The 26,532-nt window shown below is 59.9% G+C and overlaps 1 protein-coding gene across 1 annotated transcript in view; it reads left to right on the top strand.

Annotated features, from left to right (window-relative positions):
• PEPD (peptidase D) overlaps window positions 1-26,532 on the top strand; it is a 117,687-nt gene that overhangs the window by 78,289 nt on the left and 12,866 nt on the right. The window contains exons 10-12 of the mRNA XM_045846964.1: window positions 15,882-15,950; window positions 17,070-17,147; window positions 26,064-26,212. Coding sequence (XP_045702920.1) covers window positions 15,882-15,950; window positions 17,070-17,147; window positions 26,064-26,212 — 296 coding nt within the window. The remainder of the gene's footprint in view (window positions 1-15,881; window positions 15,951-17,069; window positions 17,148-26,063; window positions 26,213-26,532) is intronic.

The raw sequence follows: 26,532 nt of genomic DNA, 5'->3' as shown, positions 1-26,532 counted from the left end.
GCACTAGGAGGCCCGCCCTTCCTGCCTGCCGGCTCGAGACGGCCGAGGAAGGTGCTTGCCTGGGGGGCCGCAGGCTGGTGGGGAGCTCCGAAGCCCCACACTTGGGTTCAAGTCTCTGATTCACAAAGTGATGGGCTTGGAAGTTTTTTCCCTGCCGGGGGAAAAAAGGCAAACAGAAAGCAGATGCTGGGACAGCCTCCAGAAGACAGCAGGCAGCATCTCCCGAAGCTGAGCGGTCCGAGCCTGGTGCCCAGTGGTTCTGCTTGGTACTTGGCAAACACACAGAAGACACACGTGTGAGAATGCTCTGTGTGCGGGCCGGGAGCGGTCTGAAACGGGGGACCCAGCGCCGCCGTGGAGGTGGACAAACTCTGGTGTCTCACAGGGCAAGTACCTCCGAGCAGTGGGAACGGATGGGTTGGCCCGGCCCCCCGGGACTGGGGGTGGATGGCTCTCACCAGAGAAGCCAGGCTCCAGGGCACACGCTGAGGCCTGGCACTCACGCCCAGCCTCCCAGGCCGTGGCGGTGGGACCCGATGTGTGTGCACTTTACGCGTCTTTCAATAAGTAGGTTCAGCAACAGAAAAACAGCACCCGAAGCACCTAAAGCAGGGCTGCTGCGGTGACAGTCTGGACAGAAAGCCCGCTGCTCATCTGTCTTGAGCGGCCCTTGTACCCCCGAAATTGACAGGCAGCGCAGGAACTACGGGCTGGCGCGGTGAAATGACCGCTTGCGTGCTTTCAGAATTATTCTGTTGGCCGGTGACAGGAAGAAAATGAAAGTTAAATGCAATTTAGGACAGCACTGCCTGGGCTGTCTGTTAAGGCCAGGACCTGAACAGTGAGTCTGTTAGAGGCAATTATAAAAGGGACAGCATTCCTTAATGTTTCTCTTTAACAAGAAAGTTTTTAAATATGGGGCATTAGTTAATAAAAAGTCCCCGAAGCCTAGGGTAATGTATCACCTAGTTCCTAATAGTTCATAGCCACCAAAATAGGAAGAAAGGGAATGTAAAGTTAATATACAGCTATTATTAAAATCACCTTATAAATTAGTTAAGGCCCCTGGAGGCACAAAGTGGGCATCATCATTCTAAGGCTGTCTCAAGGGCCCTGGTGCCCCCTGTGTGTCTGTGGAGGGGGAGCACCCCTTGGCAGGGAAGGGGGAGACTCCTACTCACGCTGGACCTGGGGAGGGCTAGCGACCAGACTAGAGATTTCAGAAGGGAACCTCTTCCCTAGCTATTGAAGCTTCTGCGGAGGGTGACACCCTGACGCACCGCTGAGCTGTTTGGTGCCCCAGGTGAGGAAGGCCAGGATAGGGAGTTGGAGTCACAAGGCTTGGCGTTGGCTGGGGGCCCCGTGGAAGTATTTGTATAGTTTCTGGGGTCCAGCACTGGGGGTGGGGGGGGGGGGTAGAAGCAAGTCCCTTGAGGTATTTTCCCCCAGAAGACCCAGCTGCAGCATGGAGGTTGGCACAGCTGAGGGTGCCAAGGTACCTCAGGCAAGGTCAGGGTCCCTGTTCCTAGGCTGCACATGCAGGGAGTCCCGACTTCCCACCTGTGCTGCACAGCAGTGCATTTCATCCGGGGACTTAGAAGCTGTGCAGGAAACCCATTCAGATCCAGGCTCTTTGCTGAACCCAAGTTTTCTGTCTGGGGCGTTCAGTGAATGTCATGTTTTAGACACTCCAGTGAGCTGCCCTGTACCTGCCGCACCCATCCACAGTGGCAGGCTCCCTGACAGAAAAGCTGCCTTCTGCACCCAGGGCAGCGAGGTAGCTGGGATTCTCCCAGCCACGGACCAGAGGCAAATCTGCTTCTCAGTTTGGCCCTTCAGAGCTGCATGTCTGGCCCCAGCCTGTCTATGGCTCCCTCTACTCCAGTGGGAGCTGAGTCATTCCCGTTTCCCTGGAGGCAGGCGGTCCCCACAGGGCAGCGAGTGTGGTGTGGGCAGCCAGAGGACGAAGGCGAGGCCAGTTCCCACCAAGTCTCTGCTGTGGGACATCCCATTCACACTGCGGGAGGGATACTCATGCAGGTGGAGGTTTTGCCACTGAATCCGACGCCAAAGAAGGAAGATAAGTGGGCTTTAAAGCAGAGCCGAGCCGACACTTGGGTATGGGGTGTAGCTTGGATTCTCCATACCCTGTACCGAAGAGTCTTCTTGCCTACAGACTTTGTTTCTGAATTGTGGTCCCTCAAGCCAGGCAGAAAATTTCTCAAGGTGCTTTGTGTGGGTGGCCAGTGGTGTGTGCTTGTGACCCCTTGTGGCAGCTCTGTGTAGTTGCCCTGGATTGCAACTGTGTGTCCACTTGGGACATCATCAGAAAAGAGACCTGGTTGGTGGTTGGTGGCTAGGTTCAGGGGAGCTGGTGTTCAACGGATAGCTTTTTTATTCCTTCCAAAAAATATTTTCAAAATGAAAATACCTTTATGCTGATGAAAAGGCATTACGTGTGGCAGTAGAAGTCCAGTTAGTGCAGAGAATTATAAGCAAGACATGAAAGATACCCTGGGATGCAGAGGGTCACTACCCCCACCCCCCGTGGCTTTGGCAGACGAGCTTCCCATGTCTCTCCAGGAGCACAGAGAGGCTTTGATCTGCTGGCATCGCACCAGGCGGCGTCTGTTCCTCCACTGTGTGAAGCAGAAATCTCTTCCTGGCAGTGAACTACGGCACCCTGCATCTGTGGGGCCCCCATAATCTGCCCAACCAGCCCTCCGCAGGGACAGCAGGAGGTGGTTTCCCACTCACCACTGTGACAGTCAGCCTTATCTCTCCACCTCGTAGGCATTTAACCGACAACCTCTTCGGGGTAAATTCTTGCAAATGGAATTGCTGGAGGGAATTTCAATTTGCCCCCTCAAAGTGAACAGTTGGTCTGATATCTTTGGAATAATGTTTTTGCCCCACTGACTTAAAACTCCTCCCTTACATATTCTCTCCTCCCATATTCTACATTCCTGTCTGTGTTAGTCAGCATAGGGTAGCATTTGCTGCAGTAACGCAAACTCAAATCTCAGTGGCTCAGTCCAATGGCATTAATTGCCTGTTCATGTTGCAATTGGAGGCAGCCCCATGGCTCTCCTCCAATGGCGTTAGGGCTGCCTGACTGTGTGCCCTTGGAGAAGGGAGTCAGAAAGCACAGAGGTCTTATGCCCACTCGTAGGAGCCTAGCCTGGGAGTGGCACACAGCACTCCCTCTCACACTCCTGTCGGCAACAGTCTGCTCCCTGCAGCGTGGCTGAGATTCGTGCCCAGGGAAAGGAAGAGGAGTGGTGAGCATGAGGCCCGGGTCCACCAGGGCTCCCCTCAGATAGACGGGGGTTAAGGCTGTGTGTGTGTATGTGTGTGCATGCACAAACATGTGTGCACATATACATGTGCATGTGTGTGCACATTCTGTTGTGATCATTAGGCATGTTCAGGCCAACTATCCCTGCCGTCTGTTAACCTTTCCTTGAGGTTTACTGAGGACCTACTCTGTGCTCATCCCTGTGTGCGGCTGGGTACAGGATGACTTGGGCCTGCCTCTGGGACTTTCCCATGAGACAGGTAGGGGAAGGGTCAGGCGTGGAGGGACAGCCATACACATCACTAAAATGCAAGGGGAGGAGGTGAGAGAGGGAGGGAGGGAGGGAAGTGTAGAAGGCATGGGAGGGCTTTTGATGGTGAGAGGAGGGAGAGGCCACTGAAAGGCCCTCCAGCCATCTCCTCCTGGGCAGGTGGGTAGGCCAGGAGGGAAGCTGTTTAAAGGCCACGAGGGCAGCCAGATGGACTGGGGGAGCTGTGAGGAGGGGCCACAGTAACCCGGGACCTTCCTGAGTGCCCCGCAATGGGTGGTCGTGGGACGGTGTTGGGGTGGAGCCTGGAAGGGGGTACTTAGGGCCTGCTGGGTGGTGTGGGGGTGCCCAGGCCCCTCCAGTGGCCCAGCCAGCCTGGGGGAAAGCACACCTTCATAGTGCGGGCCCCTCTTCCTCATGCTCCAAGCTCTCGCTGCATTTGTGAGCTTTCTGAATTTCAGTGGGCCATTTGGTTGCTAACACAGGTTGCCCCAGTGAGATGCTTCAGAATGTGTGCAGGGACAGGAGGGGAGAAGTCTGCCTCGGGCTGAACAGGAAAAGGGGGGGCCTGGGCCTCGTCACACACCCCACACTCCCACCTTGGAGCACAGCCTTTCCAGGCCGGGGGCCGGGAGCCCGGAGCCGGAGCACATCTCCGGACCAGGCGTCCGCCGGGACCAGGGCAGACAGCTTCGGGGCGCACCTTTGCTGCCACACGGCTCCCCGACACGGCACTTCACACAGGGAGGAATTCCTGCTCGCTGTCTGCTGGCTTTGGTTAGCAGTTTTAGCACCATAAAGAAAGAATATTCACTTTGCATCAATAGGCAAAGAATAATTAAAATGTAATTAAAGGCATGAATTCTTCTAATGATTGGCTTTCTGTAATGTGTATTTAAAATCAAGACATCTGTTAAGGCTCTCTTTTGAAGCTATCCAGAAACCAAGAGAGGATAGCATTTTAATTAAAAATGGATTATTTGAAAAACAGTTTAATCACCTTGTCATCATAGGACTTAGACCCTGTTAATTAGCTATTGATAAATAGGTTTAAGTTACCAAAAATATACATTCATGGGGGTCGGAGAATACATTTTGAGGGACCCACCCGTATCTCTGGGATGTTGGCAGGGGAAACGTTTGGAGCCTGTGAGTGAGTTCGTAAACCACCTCTCCCGCCCCGTGTGGGCGCGGTGTGGGCCCCTCGCTGCCACGGGGGCTCTCCTGCCCCCCCCATCTTCTGCCTCTGAGGCCTTGGAGGGTGGCATCACTCCCTGAGCATGTCTTCGCCACACTGACCCGTGGCTGAGGCCTTGCCGCGTTCCTGGGGGACGCAGGTGCGGCCCCCACTGTGCTGGAGGGGCCGCCGGCCAGACCTAAGCCCTGCCCTGCTGCCCCCAGCCCCGCCCGTGCTTGCAGAGTCCCCACTGGCAGCCCCTCCTGCAGAGCTGCTCCTTCTGTAGGGGCAGCATGTGCGTGACCCCCATTTGTCATCGTAAGTGGACAAAGTCTTTCAAAGTGATAAACCGCATTCCTGTTGTTCCTTTGTCCACACGTGACTAAGGAACATTTAGAGAACTGGACAGCCCCGTGCAGCTGCACGCAGGGTGGACAGGGTTCAGCCCTGCGGACAGTGGCTGGGCCTCCCTCCACTGCTGCTGCAGCTTCTACCTGCACTTCATGACTCCTGGGAGCTGAGGAGGGTCATCTCAGTGTGGTGCTCACCCGGTGAGGCGTCCTCGGACCTCACTTCCTGCAGGAGATCAGGAATCCTGGGCTGCGGTGACACCGCTCCCTGGGGTCCCTCCAGCCAAGGAGTGTCCCTGGACTCCTGCTGCACACCAACACCCTCCCCACCCAGTTCCCTACATTCTGTGTCCTGTGCTTAAAACACCTGGAGTGGCTCACGTGGGCCTGGCTGGCACCATGCCGCAGAGCCGTGAGCACAGGGCAGCTGGGAGGGATCCTGTAGGCCCAGGTGTGGGCCCCGCTCTGCTTCTGCCGGGGCCCAGGCAGCCCACCGATGCAGAAGGGGAGGGACACAGGGGCTGCCCAGGGCTGGAGCATGCTAGGGACGGTGAATCGGGGCTTCGGACAGCCACTTTTGAGAGGCATTGATATAGAATGGTGCTTTCTAGAAAATGTTCTGTCTGAAATGACATGTTGGTGAGAAATGTTTTAAAATCCTAAGTCTGGGAGAAAGGAGTTTGATGCTTGGAAATAAAGTAGCCCTGAAGTCTAGTAACAAAGCAGAACACCCTAGAGGGATCCGAAAAGCAAAGCTCTGTCTTTCTCCAGAAGGAACAACTAGGGGCTTCCTTCTTGCTTCCGCTGGGTGGGACCGGGCTTGTCTCCTGCAGGTTGGTGTTGAGGAGACACCTGTTGGGTGGGAGCTTCCCGGTTGTGTTTCTTCCACTGGAGAGGGAGTGGAGGTCGTGGCAGGTGGTGCCTGCACGGATGCCCCAGATGGGGCTGGGGGCCCTGGGCGGCAACCACCACCCTGCACAGCCGTGGCCCTGCAGGGGCAGCCCAGGGGGGCCTCATTGCCCCAGCCAGACTCCATCGAAGGACCTGACCTTGGGATGAGCTGTGAAATGAAGGGAGGTGGCAGTGTGGCCAAGCATGGCTCTGGCCAGGACTCCGGGCCGAGGGAAGCTCTCACTGTCTGCTCTCTGTGGTCAGAGCTCGGCGTCTACACGCCTGAGGCCCTCAGCAGCCAGCTCTGCTGGAGGTGGCTTTGTTCCTGGAGGGGCCTGTTTGTCTTTTGTCTCCAGGGTCCACGCTGACCTGGTGTCCGAGGCTGCTGAGCTGGGGACAGGAGCGGGTTGGAACATAGGGGAGAACTGGGGTTCTCTTGGAGCTGGCTCCACCAGCTGTTTTCTGAAGACTGCCCATGCCGCCCGGGCACTGGGGAGCTTCGGGACCGAAGTGTCCCCACCCAGAGCCAGAAGCAGGGGTGTCCTTGGCGAGGCCTCGAGCAGGATCTCCAGCACGTCCGTCACATGACACCCTCACAGGTCCTGCCACAGTGCTCGCAGGTGGCACTTTATTTGGCTAGTAGTTTCTTTACTTTTAAAAACAAATATTTTAAAAGAAAGTTTTACATTTCTGTCTTGAGTGAAACCCAGTATGATTCACCATAAATGGAAGGTTAATACTTTAAATATCGAATGCATAAAACATATGTATTGGTGTACCCCATCTCATGGATTCTTACCATGCTTTGGGAACCACTAGTTCAAAGAAGGCCCCATCCTGTCTGGGCCTTTCCCCGCCCCCACTCCCACCCCGAGGAGGCTCCCTGTGTGCCTGGCTTCCCTCCCCTGTGCCTTCTGCCGTGTCCCTTGCGGGGAAGTGGCCTCTAAACTGTGTGAAACAGGCTTCTCTCACTCCACCCCCTCCTGGTCACTGGCCGAAATGGTTCCTAGGGTGCCCCGGTGCATCATCTTCAAAGGGAGAGTTTTCTGTCTGGGGCTAAGAAAGGCGTCCTTGTCGACATCAGCAAGGACTGGTCCGTGGTGCACAGTCGCTGTGCCCAAGACGAGGCAGAGAGTGCCCGGCAGAGTGGGCCAGTGCTCCCAGCTCCCCCAGGCCCTCCGGCGCCGGCCCTCTCCCCCGCCCAGTGGTGTGGGCTCCAAGGGGCCTGCGTCCCCAGGCTGGGGTGTCCCCCCTGAGCTGTGTGCCGTGGGTCCGGGGTGTGCACTCTCGCTCTGCCCTGGTCTGCGGCTCCAGCCCCCGGTGCCCTGTCCTGTGAGGAACCATCAGGGAAGGTACAACAGTCAAGGTCGCCCGAGGGGGCCAGCGGCTTGTTACGTAGATTTGGGTCAGAACCACTAGTATCTTTCTTATATAAACCCTTTAAGGATTGATAGGAGAAGATAAACATTCAATTTTCTAGGAAAGAAGCAGGCCATTCGGAAAGGAGGCGATACGAGGAAATAAACATAAAGCATTATCCACACTTGCCGGTTAACCACAGCAGGAGGCGGCGTTCTGTTTCGCCCACCAGCCTGGTGGTCCTGCAGGCCCTAGGGGCCCCGTGTGCATGCGCACGCTGTGGGGGCCCTGAGAACCTGACGGGGTTTCTGGGGTCCACCTGGGGAACACGACCTGAGACTCCAAACTGTGCATGTGCTCAGTGACTCTACTCTAGCAATTCAGCCTGAAGACAGTGGAGAGGCTCATGGCCACGGGTGTCCACCGCAACCTAGACATCTGATAGCGTGAAACCAGTTAAGTAACTCGTAGGCCGTGGTACCGCCATGCCACCATTTACTTACGCGGTCACTCAGCAGAAGTGTCCTGGAACGTCCTGTGCACCAGGCGCTGCCCCAGGCTCCGGGGCGCCTGCAGTGAAGGAAATACACAAACCCCTGCCCACTGGGAGGTGAGAAAAGATGGACAGATGGATGGGCAGATGGACACACTGAGGGATAGGAACTATGTTAGACAGACAGTGGTGAGGGCTGGAGGGGGAGGGGTACTCTGTACTCAGGGGCATCCCTGAGAAGGAAACCAAGGAGCGAGGGCGGGAAGGAGGAGCACGCAGACCCCTGGGACAGATGCTCCGGGCAGGGCGGCAGGGCGGGAAGGACGGGGCTGGCCCAGCGGCCCTGCGGCGGGAGCTGCCGCGTGGTCCCCAGAGCCGCCGGAGACAGGCCAAGAGGGAGGCAGACTGCTCACGGGAAGCAGGGGCCAGGTTTGAACAGAGGAGTCCCTTCAATCGTGATGTGACCGCCCCCCCTTGTGGAGCATGCCCTGCGGGGGACAAGGCCTGAGGCAGAGGGAGTGGCTGGACCACTGTCACCATCGGCCAGGCAGAGGGGGTGGCAGCCTGCGCCAGGGACAAGTGGCCTGAGTGGGGAGAAGTCGTCTGATTCTGGACACGGAGAGAACGCTCAGAAAAAACGCAGCCTTGCACCTACTATTTCTAGGCACTCTAGCAGTAACCTTCCCCGAGACCTCCAGGGTAGGGTGGGGCCGTTTGTCCTTTCAGGTTCTTCTCGACTCCTCTGGGCCCCGTGGACAGGTGTGAAGTAGGAGAGGTTAGAGGCCAGTGACTAAACTGAGGCAAACACCTGGACACGCCAGCTTTATCTGCTAAGCTGGACCTGCATGAAATCCCAGGACACAGCACATCCTGCCCCGGCTGTAAGCTTGGTGGAGGCACAGGTGCACCGCCCCCATAGGCCGGCAAGAACATCCAGGACAGCGCTATTCACGGCGGCTGTGACCTGGGAGGAACCAGAGTGTTCACCAGCAGAACACTGCAGAAGCCCGCTAGGGCGCAGTCACCCTGGGGTGCAGTCACCCCAGGGCACGCCATGAGAACCAGGGAGCAACAGCTCCCCGCCCTGGGCTCCACCTGCACAGCATGGGGCAGCCGAAGAAGCCGGCACAGGGGACAAGTTGTTTGATCCCGTTTCTGTGAAGCTCGGATCAGGCGACGCCGACCTGGGGTGTGAGCAGTAGGCTGTCCAGGAGGGAGGGCGGCCTCGGGGGCTGCGGGGTGTGTGGGCTGTGTTGGGCCACTGGGCTGGGTCCTCAGGGTTTCTGTCCCTTTCTGCATGTGTGTCAGATTGCAGGCAAAGTTTACCATTTTAATGTAATTGATTTTTTAAAAGATTTTATGTATTTACTTTTTAGAGAGGGGGAAAGGAAGGAGAGAAGCATCAAGAGATTGTGTAAGAGATTACATCAATTGCCTCTTGCACTCCCCAAGCTGGGGACCTGACCCACAACCCAGGCATGTTTCCTGACTGGGACTCAAACCTGTGACCCATTGGTTCACAGGCTGGTGCTCAACCCACTGAGCCACACCAGCCAAGACAATTTTTTTTTAAATCCGTGCTTATACAAAAAAAAAAAAAAAAAAAAGGCTTGGAAGGATGGTCAATGGAAATTTAACAGAGGTTATCTCTGGAGAATAAGATTATGGGTGATTTTATTTATATCTTATTTTATTTGTGTAGAGAATTTCTAAGATCTCTTCCATTTGTGCGTGTGCACACACACATATGCGTTTTTTAAGTGTGTTAGCAGTCTGATGCAGCCAGGGCTTTGACAGCTAAGGAGTGTTCCATCCAGTAACCAATACCAGGGAACTCGGAAGGTCCACCTAATCAAGCATGTCGAGAATAAAAGGGAATATTTGTTCATTGAGAGTCATGTTATGTCCTCAGTTATGCTTAATACGAGACAGGCAATTTAGAATTCCCAATTATCCAATTAAAATGCTAATTATCTCAAAACTGGATAAGCTGCTCTTGGGGATAGAGTGAGTGGCTTCTCTCTGGTGCTCCTCGTCTTCCCGCCGTGGCCAGTGGCCGCCACTATGTCTCCGCTGTCCTTGCCTCCGGTGGGTGGGTTCTCCCCTCCCAGGGCCTCTGCACCCCCAGCTCCCCTTCCCACCAGATCACGCACGGCACCACTGCCCTTGGATTGTGCGGGGCCTTTGTCCCCCCAGACCCACGTCCGGCTCAGGTGGGGGCCAGGGCTTGGGAAGGTCGTCGTGGCAGAGCACAGCTGCCCCAGTGCTGATGGTAGCGTGAGGGCCCGTCCTGCTGGCAGGTGCAGCCCCAGGCCTGGGAGGCACTGGCGTCGGAAACCGTGTGTGGACCCCGAGCCCCCACACGGATCCGGTGGGGTCCCTGACCCCAGCACGTTGCTGCTCCGGGTGGGAGTCTCCTCATCTGGGGAGCAGGAGACTGCGCCTCTCCCATGGGAGCTGTTGTAAACACTAAGTACTGCCGGCGGCTGTTTGGTTTTTCTTATTGGAGGGGCCGGGTCACCTGCCCCATGTCTCCGACCAAGTAGTCAGCGGGGCCTGCGTTGAGCCCCCAGCCCTGCGCCCCCTGCTCCAGGGTAGACCCTCAGATCCAGGGTGCTGGAGGCGGGGCGCTGGCAGCAGCTGCGGAGTCGGGAGCCGGGCCTGGGCAGGAAGGGGGGCTCACGGGGTCTGTTCTCGTTCGTCTGTCCGTGTGGAAATGGTCCACGACACAGGCCCAGGATGCCCGGCACCACACACCCCGCATGCCCCTGAGGGCGGCCCTGGGCCGGCAGGTGATGTTGGCCCTGGTCCAGGACCGGGGCGGGGGCAGTGGGAGGGGTGTGAGGGGACTCAGGGGACAGCAGGCAGGAGGAAAGCCGCTGGCAGTGGGGACAGCCACTGCAGCCGTTGTGATCGACCGTGTGTGTCCCTGGTGCTGCCGCATCCGGCAGGCTGTGCCGAGAGCACTGGCGTGTTAATAATGCATTTCTGGGCCCAGTCCAAGGCTCTAAATCAGTCCCTTCTTGGTGGCAGGCCATTTGATTGCTACTTGCTTATTTGAGACATTCTCAGAGTCTTGGTGGTGGCTCCCTCGTGTTCTGGGTCAGGGGCCTGGGGCAGAGGAGGGGCAGGCACCCAGCCCCCACCCCTGCCAGCTGGCCATTCCTCGGAAGGTCCACAGAGAACTCGGTTAAAAGAGCTCGGACTCTGGGAATTTGAGCAGAGCCCTCAGCGTGGGAGTGGGCAGAGGCAGCTAGGCAGGAGCCCGGTGCTGAGCTGCCCCGTGTCAAGGGAAGCCCCAGCTGCATTTGCCCTGGAGCTGCTGGATGTGCATTGGCCTGCCCATGGGGCTGGGGGATGCCCACGGAGAGCCCCACTGTGCACGTGCAGGTGTCCAAGCTGTGGATCTGTGCATCAGTAGTGCCTGTGTGAGGTACTGTTGTCCCATCTTACAGATGAGGAAACTGAGGCTTGGAGAAGCCACACAGCTGGTTAGTAAGCAGGCAGAGCCAGGATTTGGCATTGGCTTTGGCGTTGAGTGGTGCCCTGGGAGCTTGAGTATGGGGCCTGGGTCAGGGACTGCAGGGCAGGGCAGAGGGGAACCCACAGGCCAGGAGGAGACTGCAGTGACAGCGGGGGTGGACTCCCACCCAGGCTTCTTCACCCTCCTAGACCCTCTGCTCAGCCGAGTGGCTTCCCCCGCCCTGCCCATCTCCCTGCGCATGCGTCAGTTCTGGCCTGGCCTCGGAATCCGAGGTACACCCAGACCAGGCCTGGCAGAGGGGTCTGGCGGTGTGGGGGTGGGGGGGGGGCGCCTGGCAGGGGGACTGTGCAGCCGATGTGGCCCACTGCTGAGAGCCCTGGCTGGCTCCCGCTTGTGCTGACGGCTCAGGACATTGCTGCCGGGGCAGCCCTTCCGCCGTGACCTGGGGCAGCCAACAAGTATTTGTAGGATGTCTATCTGCCTCAGAGGCTGGGAGCTGGACCGTGGGCCCAGGTAGGCTCCATGGGCTGGGTTGGCAGCCCCCAGGGAGGCCCAGTGGGGCTGCGCCTGGAGACACGGCCCCTGCAGACCTGCGACCAGAACCCGCTGCCCCCGCCCCGTTAGTCATCCCCCAACTCTGGCAAATGTGCCTGCCCCTCTGTCGCAGCAGTAACTGCATTCGCCTCATTATTCGCAGCACAGACTCTCCCAGGTCACGTAAAGGTTCTCATTTATGCCTGGATGCAGAGCATTTTCTACCTGTGCTCGCTTGCAGGAATTTATATATAGGCAAGGACGTTAGAAGAGTGGCCACGGGGAGGATAGCTTCAGGGACCACACAGCAGCAGGGAGTCTGTGAGGCTGGCGGCAGGGACATGGGCAGGCCCCGCCCTTCCCTCCTGCCGTGGGGAAGGGGGCAGTTTGGGGACCTGCCCAGTCCCGGTGCTCCCACCCCACCTGCCTCCCGGTGGGCAGGGGCGGTGAGGCCCAGCACCACGTGTGTGCTGCACGTGAGAGTCAGGGATTGGCAGAGAGACCCGGCAGAGGGGGTCACCGGGGTCACTGATGACCTGCCGCCTATCCTCCTGTCTGTGGTCCTCTGACACAGAGACTGCTCATTTCTAGAAGTTTTGTTTTGGTTCTTCACAAAGTCTGCCTGATCTCTTCTCACGCTGTAAGTTTAGGCGGTAATGACTTCTGTGTGTGTACAGTCTGCATCTGAGAGTTCTGTTACCACAAGTTCTTGGGAGTCTCAGCCTCCTACCTGCTGTGTCTGACAGCTCTTGTGAAGTGCATTCAGACTGTGAGTTCATCTTCAGTGTGTGCATGTATGTGCATTCATGTATGTACATGTGGCTGTGTACGCATGTGTGTATTGTGATATACATGTGTGCACGTTTGTGCATGTGCATGTGTCTGTGTGCACACATCGTGCACGTGTGTTGTGTGCACATGTGCGTGTGTGCATGCATTTATGTGTGCGCATGTGTCTGTGTATGTATTTGTGTGCACAAGTGTGCACGTGGGCATTTATGTTTGTCATGTGTCTGTGTACATGTGTGTTGATGTGCGCTTGTGTACACAAGTGTGTGTATTTGTGCATGTACACGTGCCTGCGCGTGTGTTATGTGCACAAGTGTGTGTACATTTATGTGTGTCACGTGTCTGTGTGTGCAGGCATGTGTTGTGTACATTTATGTGTGTGCATGTGTCTGTGTGCATGTGTGTTGTGTGCACATGTGTACACAAGTGTATGTGCATGTGTGCAGATCCTGGCTGGCCTGGGTTGAGGGTGCAGTGGTCAGGATGGCTTTTGTGTCTGCCCCTGTCAGGTGTTCCAGGTGTCACCAGTCAGGGACCAAGTTTTTTGTTAATTTCCTGGCTTGGGGGTGTCCAAACCATGCAGGTAGTTCACACTTGAACTGGAACCCCATGGAAGTCAGACCCATGCTATGAAATCTGAGAAAATGTTCTTTATTCCTCCCAGAGCCCAGGCAAGCTTCCTGATTATTTCCTTTGATGCTTGTGAATGCTCTCCCAAATCTACACCTTTGCTGAGGGTGCACCCCTGGCCCAGTCCCTGACTTTATGTGGGGGCGGGGCTCCATTCTAGTCCCCTACCTCTCATGTGCCCAGGGTCTTGTTGCTGTCCCCACATGGCAGTGAAAGCCAAGGCCGTGGGTTCCCAGGACTGCCAGTCCCTCTTCCTTTCTGGCCTCACTTTTTCTGTCCTGTGAACTCTGCTCCCTCCGTTTTAGGCAGCACCTCCGGGCATTGGAGGTGGGGGTTCTGGTCACATGCTCTGCCGTCGTGTCATCGTGGCTCGGTTTGGCCGTAGGCTGTGTCAGTCAGTGGTTAGGCCTCTCTGGTGTGCCAGAGTTCACTTCTGTTCTGGCTCAGCTTACCGTATTTTCTGTAGAAGTCTGGAGGGGTCTCTATTCTGTGTCCTTCTGTTGCCTCCCTGGGGGCACCAGGCAGCTCTGCAGGTGGTTGGTGCTCATGACAGCCTGCCGGGCCCTGACCAAGCTCTGCGGGGCCTCATGTCCAGCGTGTGGGTGGATCCAGTTTGGAGCATCCACTCCTCACTCCTCACCCCTCACCCCTTGAGAATCAGAAAGGCATCAGACTCGTGTCTTTCCATAGACCCCCTGAGCCGCATGCTGCACCTGCCCCAGAACTCCGCACCTTCAGGTGTCCACAGCCGAGGCCCCAGAGGGAGGGTCTGCTCAGCTGTTGAGCAGCAACTATGGGCCCGTTGCATCCCCCGCTGCTGCCACCAGAAACCAGTCTGTCCCCACGTCAGGTCAGAGAAGTTCACTTCAAAGCAAAGCTGGGTGCTGAAGTGCACGAGGAAGAACCTCAGACCCTGTAGCTGGGGTGGGCTTGCAGCACCGGGTGCCGCTCCTGTGTTCTCAGCTCTTCCCCGGGCGTGAGGGGCTGTCTGCGTGGCTGACGGAGTCGGGCTGCGCCCTTCGTTCGGTCTTCAGTCAGCTGTGCATCTCACACTCGCTGCCTTCTGGAAGGGAAGCGGAGGAGGCTGCTGCTGCGCAGTGGAGTGGTGCCTGCTGTGGAGCCTGGCTGTGGGAGGGACCAGCCCCGCCCTGTTTCCTTGGGCTGCCCTTGCCCTTGAGCTCCCATGCAGCCCTCTGAGGCCCTCTTCTGTCTTAGCTTCTCTCAAAGCTGAGGAGCACTGCAGCTCCCCGGCACGCCCAGCGTCTGCCACTCAGTATGCTTGCTGTGTGCCGCGTGGGCAGGGAGCAGAGGCCAGGGAGACGCAGGTGCTGAGCCTGTGCCGCTCCAGGCCGCCCACCAGGGCGTGGGAGGGTGGGGGTGGTGGGGGGTCAGCTCCATGGAGGAACGTGCTGGACTGTGGCCCTCTCCTGGCCATGACAGGTCTTGCCGCCCCCGTGGCCTCTGAGACTCAGGCTGGAGTTCACAGCAGCCACCCGAGTGCTCCTGTTGGGACGGGGAGCACATGGCTCTCTCGCCTGCCTGGCAGTTCCTGGAGTCCTTTCTGTTAAGGGAGCATCTCATGTGTGCACACCCAGTTATCCTGAGGTTCATAGGCAACTCCGAAAGCTGACGGAACCGCTCCCGACTAACAACTGCTTAATACCCAGTGATAACAATTACGCGTAACTTCCATTTGCAGTGCCTGGAAGGTGGGACTCCTCTGCACTGGCGTTCTCTGAAACATGCCTGGAAAGTGCAGAGCAGAATCACCACTAATGTGCTCACAGGGGGCCTTGCTTTTCTGGAGATGGGGCCGCGGCACAGTCTTGTGACTGGCCCCTGCCTTGGTGGGGGGTGGGCAGGGCAGGGCCACCTAGACCTGTTTCTCAGCCAGGGCCACCAGGAGAGCAGGGCCTGAGCTGCCCCCAGGCCTCGGGAGGGGCAAGGACAGCCCACCTCCCTGGCTGGGCTCTACAGAGGCCCAGGAAGAAACAAGCCCCACCCCCACGTCCTGGGGCAGGGTGGGTGGAGGGGTGGCATCCTAGCCTCTCCCAGGCCCCTCCTCCCTCCACCTCCCTGAGACCGCCCTGCCCCTGCCCAGCTCTATCTGCAGGCCCCTCGCTCCCATCCTTCAGGCCAGCGCCCAGCGGTTCCTGCTGCCTTTTCTCTGCACTCTTTCCTGTGGTCAGGCCCAGGGCCCCAGACAAGTCCAGCTCAGGGGCTGGGAGAGCTTTTGTGCTCCTCCCTGGCTGGGTGTCCAGCCCCTCATCGTGAGGTGAGGTGTGGCCACTGGGTGTGGGTGTCCTGAGACACCCCCTCCATCCCTGCAGACTCTGTGGCCCTACATCAGCTCATTTCCTGCAGGGCCAGAGCCAGCCTCCCGGCGGGCTGGGCAGCTGGGCAGTGCACAGTGCTGCAGATGGCAAGCTCCCCTGGCCCTGTGCCCCCCGCTCTGACTGCTGAGCATCTGTCTGTGGTCTGTGGCTGCCCCGGCTTCAGCTGCAAGCCTCGCAGACCCACACTGGAGGGCTCAGGCGAGCTCAGGCCTCGCAGGGCGCATGCCAGCCACGGGCCTCCGTCGCCCTGACGTGTCTCCCCTCTCCTGCAGCCTCTTCGAACACTACTGCTACTCCCGGGGCGGCATGCGCCACAGCTCCTATACCTGCATCTGCGGCAGGTGAGTGGGCCTCCCGGCCATGTGGGGGTGACCGTGGAGGGAGGTTGGAGGGCAGCGAGGGGTCCCACCATTCCCTAGCTTAGACGTGCCTGCTCACTCCCATGTCCACACCAGTGCCCACCTACGCTTCTTCTCCTACGGCCCCAGGAGCTGAGGCTGCCTCTGCCTGCCCTGGCCGCTGCTGTGTGGGAGGGCGCCTGGCTGCCACTGGCCCTCCTCACCCCTCCCATGCGGCCACCTGCCCGGCGGGGGCGGGGGGCCGGGCTGTGTGCAGTGTGGATGGAAGGCACTGTGTGTGTGTGTGTGTGTGTGAGTCTCAGTGTAGGTGTGCCTTTGAGGGGCGTGTCTTGGCTGTGGGTGGCCTCCTCACCCCCTGGGCTCTCCCATCTCATCTCCCCACGCTGTGCCCTCCGGACAGAGGGCCAGGCCCTGTTCAGCCAGGACCGAGCTGGCGGTGTGCACGCCCTCGGCCCGTGAATAATGCATGTGAGCATTTCATTCCTTGGAAATGTTCTCTGGTAGATAGAGAGAAAAATCATTATTTCTACTTTTATGATTCCTGAAACTCCCGAACAGGGCCATAAATATTACACCCAGGTGAGCCTTTTTTTCTCTTGGACAGACTTAAAAGTCCTTTTTTCTTAAAGGAACCGCTCATGAGGAAAGCTCCCTTGAGCAGAGGAGTGAAGAGCCACTGGCACCCCATCTGTGTCCCCCCAGTGGGACCCCCAGGAACCTCCCCCAGCCCAGGCCCCTTCCAGGAAAGGAGGGCTCCCGGGCCCCTCCCAGACCCACGGACCCTCGCTTCCCGTCCATTCTCCGCACGCACTGCTCGCGCCAGAACCACACCCCTGGCCCCGGGGTGCCTGCCTGGGCAGCATCCGCCAGGAAGCCCTGCAGGAGGGCCCCCCAAGCTGAGAGGCTGCCCACCAGCATGTGGCTGTGGGTGATGGGGCCACCGTGCCCCACGGCCCCTCCTCAGGCTGTAGGTCTGACCCAGCCACACCTGGGCCTCTGTGTCAGGGAGCAGAATACTGCCCATGGGGCAGGGGGCTGGGGCACCAGCCCCTGGGGCTGGTGGGTGAGGATGAGCTGCTGACCTCCCTCCACACTCCACAGCGGTGAGAACTCAGCGGTACTGCACTACGGACACGCCGGGGCCCCCAACGACCGGACCATCCAGGACGGAGACATGTGGTGAGTGCGGCTAGCCGAGCTGCCCCTGCCCAGGCTCTGCTGTAGCCGAGCAGGGCCACAGTGGACCCAACCTCGAGAGTGACTCACTGGGGCCCCTTGGGTCCACCCTGAGAGGGCTGACCACAGCGGGGCCATGGTCCTTCCACAGGCACTGGCCTGCATGGTGCCTGGGCTCCAGGAGCCAGGGAGCGCTGAGACAGGGACAGGGACCAGAAACCGCAGGGTTAGGCTGATCTGTGGGACTGTGGGCTCCCTGAAGAGGGCCTGAGCTGTCTGCAGGCCCCTGCCTCTGTCCCTTGCATTTAGCACCCACCACAGTCACCCCTCTGTCTCAGTGCCGGGAGGGCAGGCCCCTCAGCCTGGAGCGCAGAGGACCCTCTGGGGAGCCCCCCCGCCCTGAAACCTGCTGGCCCAGCGGCAGGATCTCTCAGCATCAGCAGCGTTAGCTCGGGAGGGCAGAGGTGGGCTTCACCCCCAAGGCTGTTCGGGTGCATCTTCTGAGCACAGTTTGCTGTGCTCCCAGCTCCCCATGGAGCCACGACGAAGCAGGCAGGGTGGGCCCTGCAGCTCCAAACCCCGGTGCACCGTCCCCTGTTGGTGGGCTCTGGGGTCCTGCCTGTGGACGCCTGGCCTGTAGGACTCAGGCTAGGCCTAGGCCCCACCCTGCTGGGCCTGCACGCTAGGCTTTGTGAGGGGTCTGTGAGTGCTTCTCTGACCTGGATGGCCCCCCCGCCCCCACCCTCCCCCCGCTCCATCCTCTTCACCACCTGGTCATCAGGCAGGGCCGGTCCAGGCTGCCTGAGGCTACTGACAGCTGCCCAGAGGCCATAGCTGCACAGGGCGGCCCTGTCTGGCCGTCAGACATCGCGCTGTGGGCGTGGGCGCACAGAGGAGGGGCCGGGGTGTGGTGTGCTCAGTGCCCCGCCCGGGTGGAACGTCGTTGCCTTCCCCCCCTATTGCCCCGGCACCTGAGCAAGGCTCCCCACGCCGCCTTCCCGGCGGAGCTGGTGTGGATTTTCACAGCCTGCTCCCATGCAGCAGGTATCTCACCCACTCCCCTCGCCACGTGCCGGCGAGGTCCCAGAGACACAGAAGGGTGCCAGTCCAAGTGCAGGGCCAAGGGATTTGGGGGAGGCTTGGCTGCCTCAGACTTGGCTCAGCTGGAGACTAAGGGATCAGAGTGGCCGTCTCTGCCCTCTGGGCCGAGGCTGAGTGCTGTTGGCCCCAAGGAGAGACTGCTGGCTTCTTCAAGGCCTCTGATTGTGGCAATGTTTCCTGATGTTCTTTGACTCTGTGGCCCGTTCTGGCCGGGAGGACAGGACATGGGAAGCCAGTCCCCAGGCAGAGTCCCAGCTGTCCGGGGACAGCTCTGGCCCGCTAGGGGGCCCCAGTGCAGGCCCCTCGGCCGTGAAGGACTCTCCCCTGTGGGCTCGGCGCTCCCCAGAGGAGGTGGCTGCCTTTCCACTCCCGTCTTTCTGCCCAGGGAGGGCCCTCCCCCCATGAGAGGCCAGTCCCCGCTCCGTTCCTGGGTGACCAGGGCACAGTGGCCGTCAGGACTCCACCTGGCCCAGGTGCTGTGGCCTCAGCTCTCCCGGCAGCACTGACACCTGCGTCCCCCCCGGTCACAGCTTTAGAGACAAGTGATCCAAGGAATTCCTTGGATGTTAATGCTGAGCCCAAATTGGTGATTTTATTTTTCTAGTGCCAACTTTGAAATGTAGCCAGTAGAATAATTATGAGTTTATTATAGTCAATTTATTATGCAGGATTTAGAACAACATGTTTTGTTGATTGCTGCTCCTGCCAGATTGCTGGTGGCATTTATAAGCCATTGTTTTATTGAAATTGATCTGCCGAGCACCCACTGCATTTGGTAAATAATAAATAACTCTGTTATCACAACATAAAAGCCACGGCACTTCATCATAAGGCACGAAACCAAAGCATGAGCCTAGTGCAGAATGCTCCCCGAAGCTGAGTCTCCCAGGGCAGTGGCGCTCAGCATCTCAGTTCCTTAATGTCTGGTGGAAACACCCCCAAGGTATTTTAACATTCCATCCATGGGGCTGTTTGGGGGCAGCACTGGCCCAGGAGCATCGGACTCGGCTGGAGAAGGTGGGAAGTGTGTGCTGAGTGCGGCCAGCCTTTCCCTCTCCCCAGAGTCTTAGACGCCCCCTTCCCCTCCACCCCCGCCCCTGCACACACAGGAAACCTGCGAGAGGCGGGGCTGTGTGAGGATGAGCAAAGAGGCCCCCCCCCCCCCGCCCCCGCCGTGCCAGTCCCTGCCTTCCCCAGCTGCGTGGCTTCCCCTCGGCCCCAGCTTCTCTCTCAGTCACTGGGGGTGACATCGCACGTAGCCCCGGGAAGATTCAGTGATAACGGCAAAAATGCTGAGCCTGGAGCCCAGCACAGCGTGAGCCTAGGCAGTGCGAGCTGCAACACAGGGGCTGTCTCCTTGCAGAGCCAGCAGACCGGGCCCCTCCTACCTGTGCTCCTACAGCTGGTTCCAAGACAGGCTGCAGGTGGGGGCTGCCAGGCCCAGTTTATTCACAGGGAGCTCTCGAGTCACATGGCCTGCCCGTTCTGTGTCCTCAGCCCCCAATCGTCCCCCAGGTGTGTGCTGGGGGGAGCCAGAGGCGGGCCCACCTCCATGCCTCTGTCCTTTAGGTACCAGACGCTGGGCCTTGGTCTCTGTCAGCCTCACTCAGCACCCTAAGAATTGGGGCCTGTGGAGCCGAGGAGAGCATATCGAGGTGCACTGCTTACACTGTGTCAGGTCCTTATCATCCTGACCCTGGTTGTCCTCTGAGGGCTGAAGCCCTTGCCCAGTCCTCCCAGAACAGCCTGGGCTTTGGAGAGAGAGCCCCCAGTGTGGGTGGAGGTATCAAGAACTGGCGTGCTGCCCAAGAGCCACCAGGGGGCGCCATTGTCCTTGTTTAAATACACTGGGAGGCAGTGTACCTAGAGAAGCCCACTCTTGTGCTGAATTTGGGGGTCTGAGGCCAACCTGTGGCACTCCCTGCTTCTCCTGGGCCCATCAGAAGGCTCACCCTGGGGGGAGAGGTGGGGAAGGGTCCAAGGTGTGCCCCCAGTGGGCTCTGATTTGGAAAACAGCTGGGACACCCCTCCTTACCTGCCACATCCTTTATCTTCCACCATCTGGTCATGTGACAGGAGGAGTGGTTCCAGGGATAGGATGTCCTGTGGTCCCTCTCAGAACCTTCCGGAGCACCAGCCTAAAGATTCCCAGACCAGGGTTGCCCCACTTGCTGGCATGATGTGGCTGATGGGTAGAGAACCAGACCTCCCAGCACTGGCCAGAAGAGGGCAGCACTGTGTCAGGATGTGTGGGCTGGGCCTCCTCACTGCTGGCTTAGATCTTCCGTGTCCTGGGCGAGGTAGGGGTGCAGCCAGCCTAGTTAGGGGAACAGAACTGTCCCAGTCCCACACTCAGCAGCCAGACGGTGTCAGCTTCCCTCTCCAGCCCTACCGTGGGGCTAGGGCCCCATCTGTCCCCTTGCCCTGATAATGTTCAGCCTGAAGTGCTGACCAGCTAAGGTGGGGACACAGCTCACCTCCACCAAAGCCCCAGTTCTCTTCGCCCAGACAAGTAAGGGCCCCCAGTTTCCTCCCAGGGAAGCCTTTGAAGATGCCTGAGCCCTGGCTGGCGTGAAGGTGGTACGCTGCCGATCCCACTGGCGGGGTCTGCCCTGAGCCCAGGTGGCGTCAGAACCCTCCTCTGCCCCAGTCACCCCAGAGCTGCCATGTCCTTTCCTCCTGCAGATGAGGGGGCCTGGCCAGCACAGGCTCCTTCCCTGCCTGGCCACCTTCTTCCTACTCACAGCACCTACACCACGTGGCTCCTCCCTGCCCTTTCTCTCAAGTGAGTTCCCTGTTATTTCCACAGCTCGTATGTGGACTGGATGTTAGTTTGAGCTGCTCTCGAAGGTCACCCTCATCTTGCCCCGTCTATGGGCAGCAGTTTGTGTCTCTGTCACAGACATCCACCCCCTGTACACTGTGGGTGCTGCCGCTCACCCAGCACCCCAAGGCATCTCTTGGCTCCCATGGGCTACAATGGGACGATGCTGCTTGCTTGTGGCTGCTTAGTCTGATGTCTGGCGTCCACGCACCACGGCCGGCAGAGGTGCGAAGCTGGGCCCAGGGCTCCTCCCCAGCTGGTGTAGGGGCTGGGATGGGGGACCTCTTAAGTCCCACTTTCCCAGTGCTTGATGCCTCAGTGGGCACTGGGGGACAAGTGTCACCCCCAGGGCTTGCGCCCTGAGGCCAGGCCCCTCCTCCGTGCTGTTTCCTCAGAGGAATGCCTGGCTGCCACCAGCCAGCCCCATCCTGGGGATTTCATGGTTTTAAGGATGTGCCCAGTCCTTGGGGCCAATCCCTAGTCAGCCGTGTGTCCAGCCTCGTGGCCGTGGCTGTGAGTGCTCTGTCCAGCGAGAAGCTCTGTTCTTGCATGCACACGCACCCAGATTGCAACCAGACACCCTGACCGTGTGTTCTCTCTCCACCCTTGTGACTTGTTTATGTTTCTTACCCTCGCCCCACTCAGTTGACTCCACAACCCGCAGTTTGAAAGCACCGGTCCAGACAGCCTGGGTGCCCACAGACATCATGGGGCACTACGGCATACGCTGTGCGCGTGACGCCGACTCACTCTTCCCCCGCCGAGGCTGCTGCCCAGACGCCAGCCCTTGCCCCACTGTGCTGTGGTTTCAGCAAGCCCTGGGGGCGGGTGGCCGCTGGGCCCCGCCCACACATCGGGCCAGGTGCCGTGCAGTGTCCTTCCCGGGGACTTGGCCCCATGCTGCTGCTGTGCTCCACCCACGTCACCTGTAGTGCAGTCACAGCAGTTCCATGCAGGCACTCAGGAGGCCCCCGGCATGGGCCTGCTCTTGTGCCCATGTACTCTTGTACCACCACGCGCGCTGGGACTGCTGGCTGTGGGAGCTGGCGCTTGACTTTCCCATCCGTCCAGCCCCTCGGGGACAGCTGTTGCATGGCTGGATTGGGGAGCAGGGGTGCCCAGAAGGCACAGGGGAGAGGCCTGCTTTGGTGGGTCAGCCCGTGGCACTGAGGGAACCTCCAGGGCTCCGAGTGAGGTTCTTTGCCCCGCTGGCTGCACCCGGAGCTGGGCCCTCACGGAGAGTCGGGCTGGGAGCAGGCAGCTGGCTCAGGGGCCTCATCTGGAGGGTCTGCCCAGGCAGCACGTGAGCCGGGAAGTGACTGGTCCTCCTTCCTTTCTGTCTCACGCCAGCCTCTGAAGGGAAGCGAGGGTTTCCTCCCACTCAGAAATCCCCTGGCCTGGCCCGCACACAGACGGGGTGGCCGCACGCTGGGGCCTGAGATGAGCCGTCTGTGGGGCCCAGGCCGTGTGCTTGCGCACGGGCACTTGTGCACCACCAGTCTTGAGGGGAGGCCACAGCTCGGGGGGATTGAAGGGAAGCTATGAACTTCAGTGCAAAGTAATCCTTGAATAAGCACTGTAGCATTTTCCCCAACTGTTCCGAAGCCCATCACTGGCCAAACCATCCTGTAGGCTTTCTGCCTGTGGGCTGGCTGGGCCCTGCACTGGGACCGAGGGAGCCGAGGGGCCTGGGGAGGGTCTGGGTGGGCCAGTGGTGGCAGGTAGCCCGGGCATGAGGCTGCCCGGGAGGAGCCAAGGGAAGACAGAACCTCTCATCCCAGCCAGAAATAGAAGCAGATGAACACATGTGAGGAAAGAGAGGCCAGCATATTGCTCGGAGATGTGTAATATCTCCCCAGATGTCTTAGATTATCACACGCATTCACGCGGCCAAAGATGGTAGGGTTCCTGGTGGTGTCCCCAGGCAGCGGCGGGGGGGGGGGGGGGGGCGGTGGCGAGTTCTCGGTGGAGCCAAAGTGTGGCTGAGCCCCTGCTGTCCGCTGCTGCGCTCGGAGGACAGGGAGTGCGCGCGCGGGGGCTGGAGGGAGCTGGTTTACAGAAGAGATGGCTTCCGTCCCTGGATTCCAGCGTGGCCTGAATCTGAATAACTGATGTGTGTAGGAACTCTGTGGGGGATTAAAAAAACCCTGAAAGATAGGGAACTGAGAGCACGAAAATAGCCTCCAGCCCCGTGCCTTAGCGTCGCGGGGCAGGACGGAGCCGCGGGCGGGTGCTGCACTTCCTGCTCCAGAAAGCGGATGGTTTTAAGACAGAAAGTGCAGCCGGAGTCGTCTAGAATCTCAGTGGTGCAGCCAGGCTGGCCGAGGAACTCCGGGCCTCCGCCACCCCACGCTCTCTGAGTTTTTTGAGGAGCGTTTGGAGAACTTGGCCGTCTCGTCTGCCTGGGGAAGAGTCTCGTTTTTACTGTCCCAGATGCCTCCAGCATTTGGTGCACTCTGGTGGGCTTCCTGGTTTTTCAAATAGTGCAATTTCTGTTTTTCTTTGAGATCAGCACCATCCAATACATGTTTCTGTCTGGGGCGCTACTGTGGGTCACCTTCTGATGTGGGGGTCCCCGGCCTCTGTGTCCCCCACGCCCCTGCCCACTCTGTATGCTCAGGCCATTCCTGGGTGTTCCGAACGGGCGAGCCATGAACTGTTTCCTTCGCTGCCTCTGGGGGGCCTGAATGGAAACACCCTGCTCCCCGGGGCCGCTGGCCCGTGACCCCACGCGGCGCCGCTCCCCATGGCTGCCTGCACGCCGGCACCCAGAGGACACAAACCTGCAGCACTGCTGCTGTGCCCATTTTACAAGTGGAAAAACCGAGGCTCTGAAGGCCAAGTGCTGGAGCCAGGACAGGAGAGCCCATCTCTGTCTGGTCTCTGAGCTGCTGACCCCCGACCTCAGAGCCTTGGCTTCCCTGTGGTTGTGAGGTAAGATCTGCCCACCACCTGGCCAGCCCTGGGGGACTGTGCCCGGCAAGAGGAACCTGCGCACAGCTGTTGGCCCCAGCTCCCGCTGCATCTGCAGCCTCCCGGGGAGCAGGCACCTCTCCTGGGTGCGTCTGTGCACGGCCTCCTGTTTTAGCATCCCTGGCTCTCCGGCTCCCACACCGGGCTCAGGGTGGGTCGCCTCAAGTGAGGCCCAGGTTCCCCCCGTCGGCCCAGCCCAGGCAGGGTCCCCTCGAGTCTGTGACTTTGACCCGACACAAAGTTCTCCTGCTGTGCTGGTGGGGGCGCTCCCCCCACCCTCTGTGAGTCACCTGAGGGTCACACCTGAGGGTTGCCTGGGCCGTGTGCACTGCTGGCCCCGCCCCTGGTGAGCTGCAGTCGGAAAAGAACGGGAGAGTAAACAGTGCCCAGCTGGGAACCTTGGAGTCTAGCAAAACATCCAGAGAACTGAGCATTCACGTTTGTCCTTTAAAAGACTGTTCTGGTGCTCCCTGCCACCACGCCTGACCCCTTGTCCCACCAGCAAGTCTGGAGACCCCAACTGGGTGCTGTGGGATAGGGGCCCCCAAAGGCACAGGCCGCTTCTGGAAGGCCATTAGAACCCAGGTTTGGGTGAGAGGCCCCCACAATGGGGGGTGTGGCTCGGCCTGGGCTCAGAGCGGCCGGAACTCGCGTGACTGCAGAGTGACCCCCACGGGAGGCAGAGCAGGGTCCCCACTGGTCGCAGAGGGCAGCCCCCGCTGCCTTGGCTCCACCTGGCTCTGGGGTGGCCCTGAAGATGCAGGAAGGATCTGGGGCCTGAGGCCAGACCAATGTCTCTCAGCTGGTCCATCACCACCAGCATCAGGACTCGGCCGTGACCCCGTGAAGGGGCTGAGGGGCTGCCAAGTCCCCACTCTGTGCTTGCTGTTGAGGCAGCGTGCCTGCTCAGGCACTCGGGTGGGGCAGGGCGGGAGCCCCAGGCAGCCTGGCCGCCCAGTGGGAGCCATGCCTGGACCCCACAGCCCTTGTGTGCCCCGGCCCGTCCCACCATGGGGGCGTGCGAGGGCTTGGGGGCGGGGGAGGGGAGGGGGTTCTGTGCGCCACCAGGCAGCAAGGGCATGGCGGTGCAGCTCAGCCCACTTCCGGCCTCGCTGCGCCAGGACCCGTCCCGGGGTGCCCAGAGGGCAGGTCAGCTGGGCCTGCCCTCCTGACTCCGCAAGGCTGCCTGCCTGTCCCAGCACTGACCCGCCTCTGCTGCTGGCTCGAGGCTGTCTGTCTGTCAGCCCTGGGCCTCGTCTGTCCTCCCTCTCTCCGCTGCCTCGTCTGGGCCTGCTGGTCCCACTCTGCCACCGGGGGACGCTGGGCTCCAGGCAGCCCCAAGGGCAGTGTGCAGCTGGCCTGGCCCCAGAGAAGCCCTGCTGGACATGAGGGCTGTCCTTTGTGGTGTCCTCCCTGCCCCTCCGTTAGGCCCTGCAGGCACATCTGTCCCATCCCAGCAGGGAGGGCTGCTTTCGCCGGTCGGGGGGATGCCAGAGCGGCAGCAGAGCCACTGGCTGGGGTTCACTCAGAGGCTGGTTCCTGCGGGAGGCATGTGGCGCGTCCATCCTGATGCCCCCGCCCAGTCCCAAGTACGTTGCCTTGTGGCGATAGCCGTGCCCCACGCTGGAAGCAGGGCAGTGCTGGGAGGGCCTGTGGGAGCGCTCACCTGGAGGCTTCGGGGGCAGAGGGCGTCTGGGGACCTCTCTGTCCCTCCCTCCCTCCCTCTCCAAGTGAGTCCCCGTGGCCCAGCCAGTGGAGGCCAGGGTTGTGCGTGCAGGGTCGGCCCCGCTGCCCCCAGCCTTCCCTGCTCTGGGGTCAGAGGTCTCCCGGCATGGCCCAGGGCTCCTGTGGACACCAGTGTGGGGGCCCCAGCTCTGCGAACCAGTCCCATAGTGAGACGGCCTCAGCTCCCCGAGGGGCCAAGGACCCCGCAGGCCGCCCGTGCACACCAAGTGGGAGGAGAGTGGGGCTGGGGTGTCCCCCCGCGCCCCCCACCGGCCTCATGCGCCTTCTCCCCGCAGCCTGTTCGACATGGGCGGCGAGTATTACTGCTTCTCTTCTGACATCACGTGCTCCTTTCCCGCCAACGGCAAGTTCACGGACGACCAGAGGGCCATCTACGAGGCCGTGCTGCGGAGCTCCCGCGCCGTCATGAGCGCCATGAAGCCAGGTGAGGGTGGGGCTGGCGGCTTGTGGGGGCGCCCGGCGAGGGGGTTCCGGGCAGTGGCCGGCGCCTCAGAACAGTGGGCCCTACACTTTGCCACTCGAATCTCTCCCGCCTTGAGTGCTTGGCCAGTGTGACTGGATGGTGTCAGGTTCCAGAGTCACTCACTCCTGGAAGAGGGGGCTGGCTGCCCAGCAGGGGCAGCGCTGGGAATCCTCGAGCTCAGCCCAAGGTCGCCCCATGCCCCAGCTGATCTCCACCTGTACGTCTCCTGTCTGTCTGCACCTGTCTGTCTGCACCGGCCGCCAGGATGCCACGTGTCCCCA

Source organism: Phyllostomus hastatus, unplaced genomic scaffold (assembly GCF_019186645.2).
Source record: "Phyllostomus hastatus isolate PE091 unplaced genomic scaffold, TTU_PhHast_1.1 phas_contig_5, whole genome shotgun sequence".
Lineage (NCBI taxonomy): Eukaryota > Metazoa > Chordata > Mammalia > Chiroptera > Phyllostomidae > Phyllostomus > Phyllostomus hastatus.
This window is presented reverse-complemented; position numbering and strand designations above follow the sequence as displayed.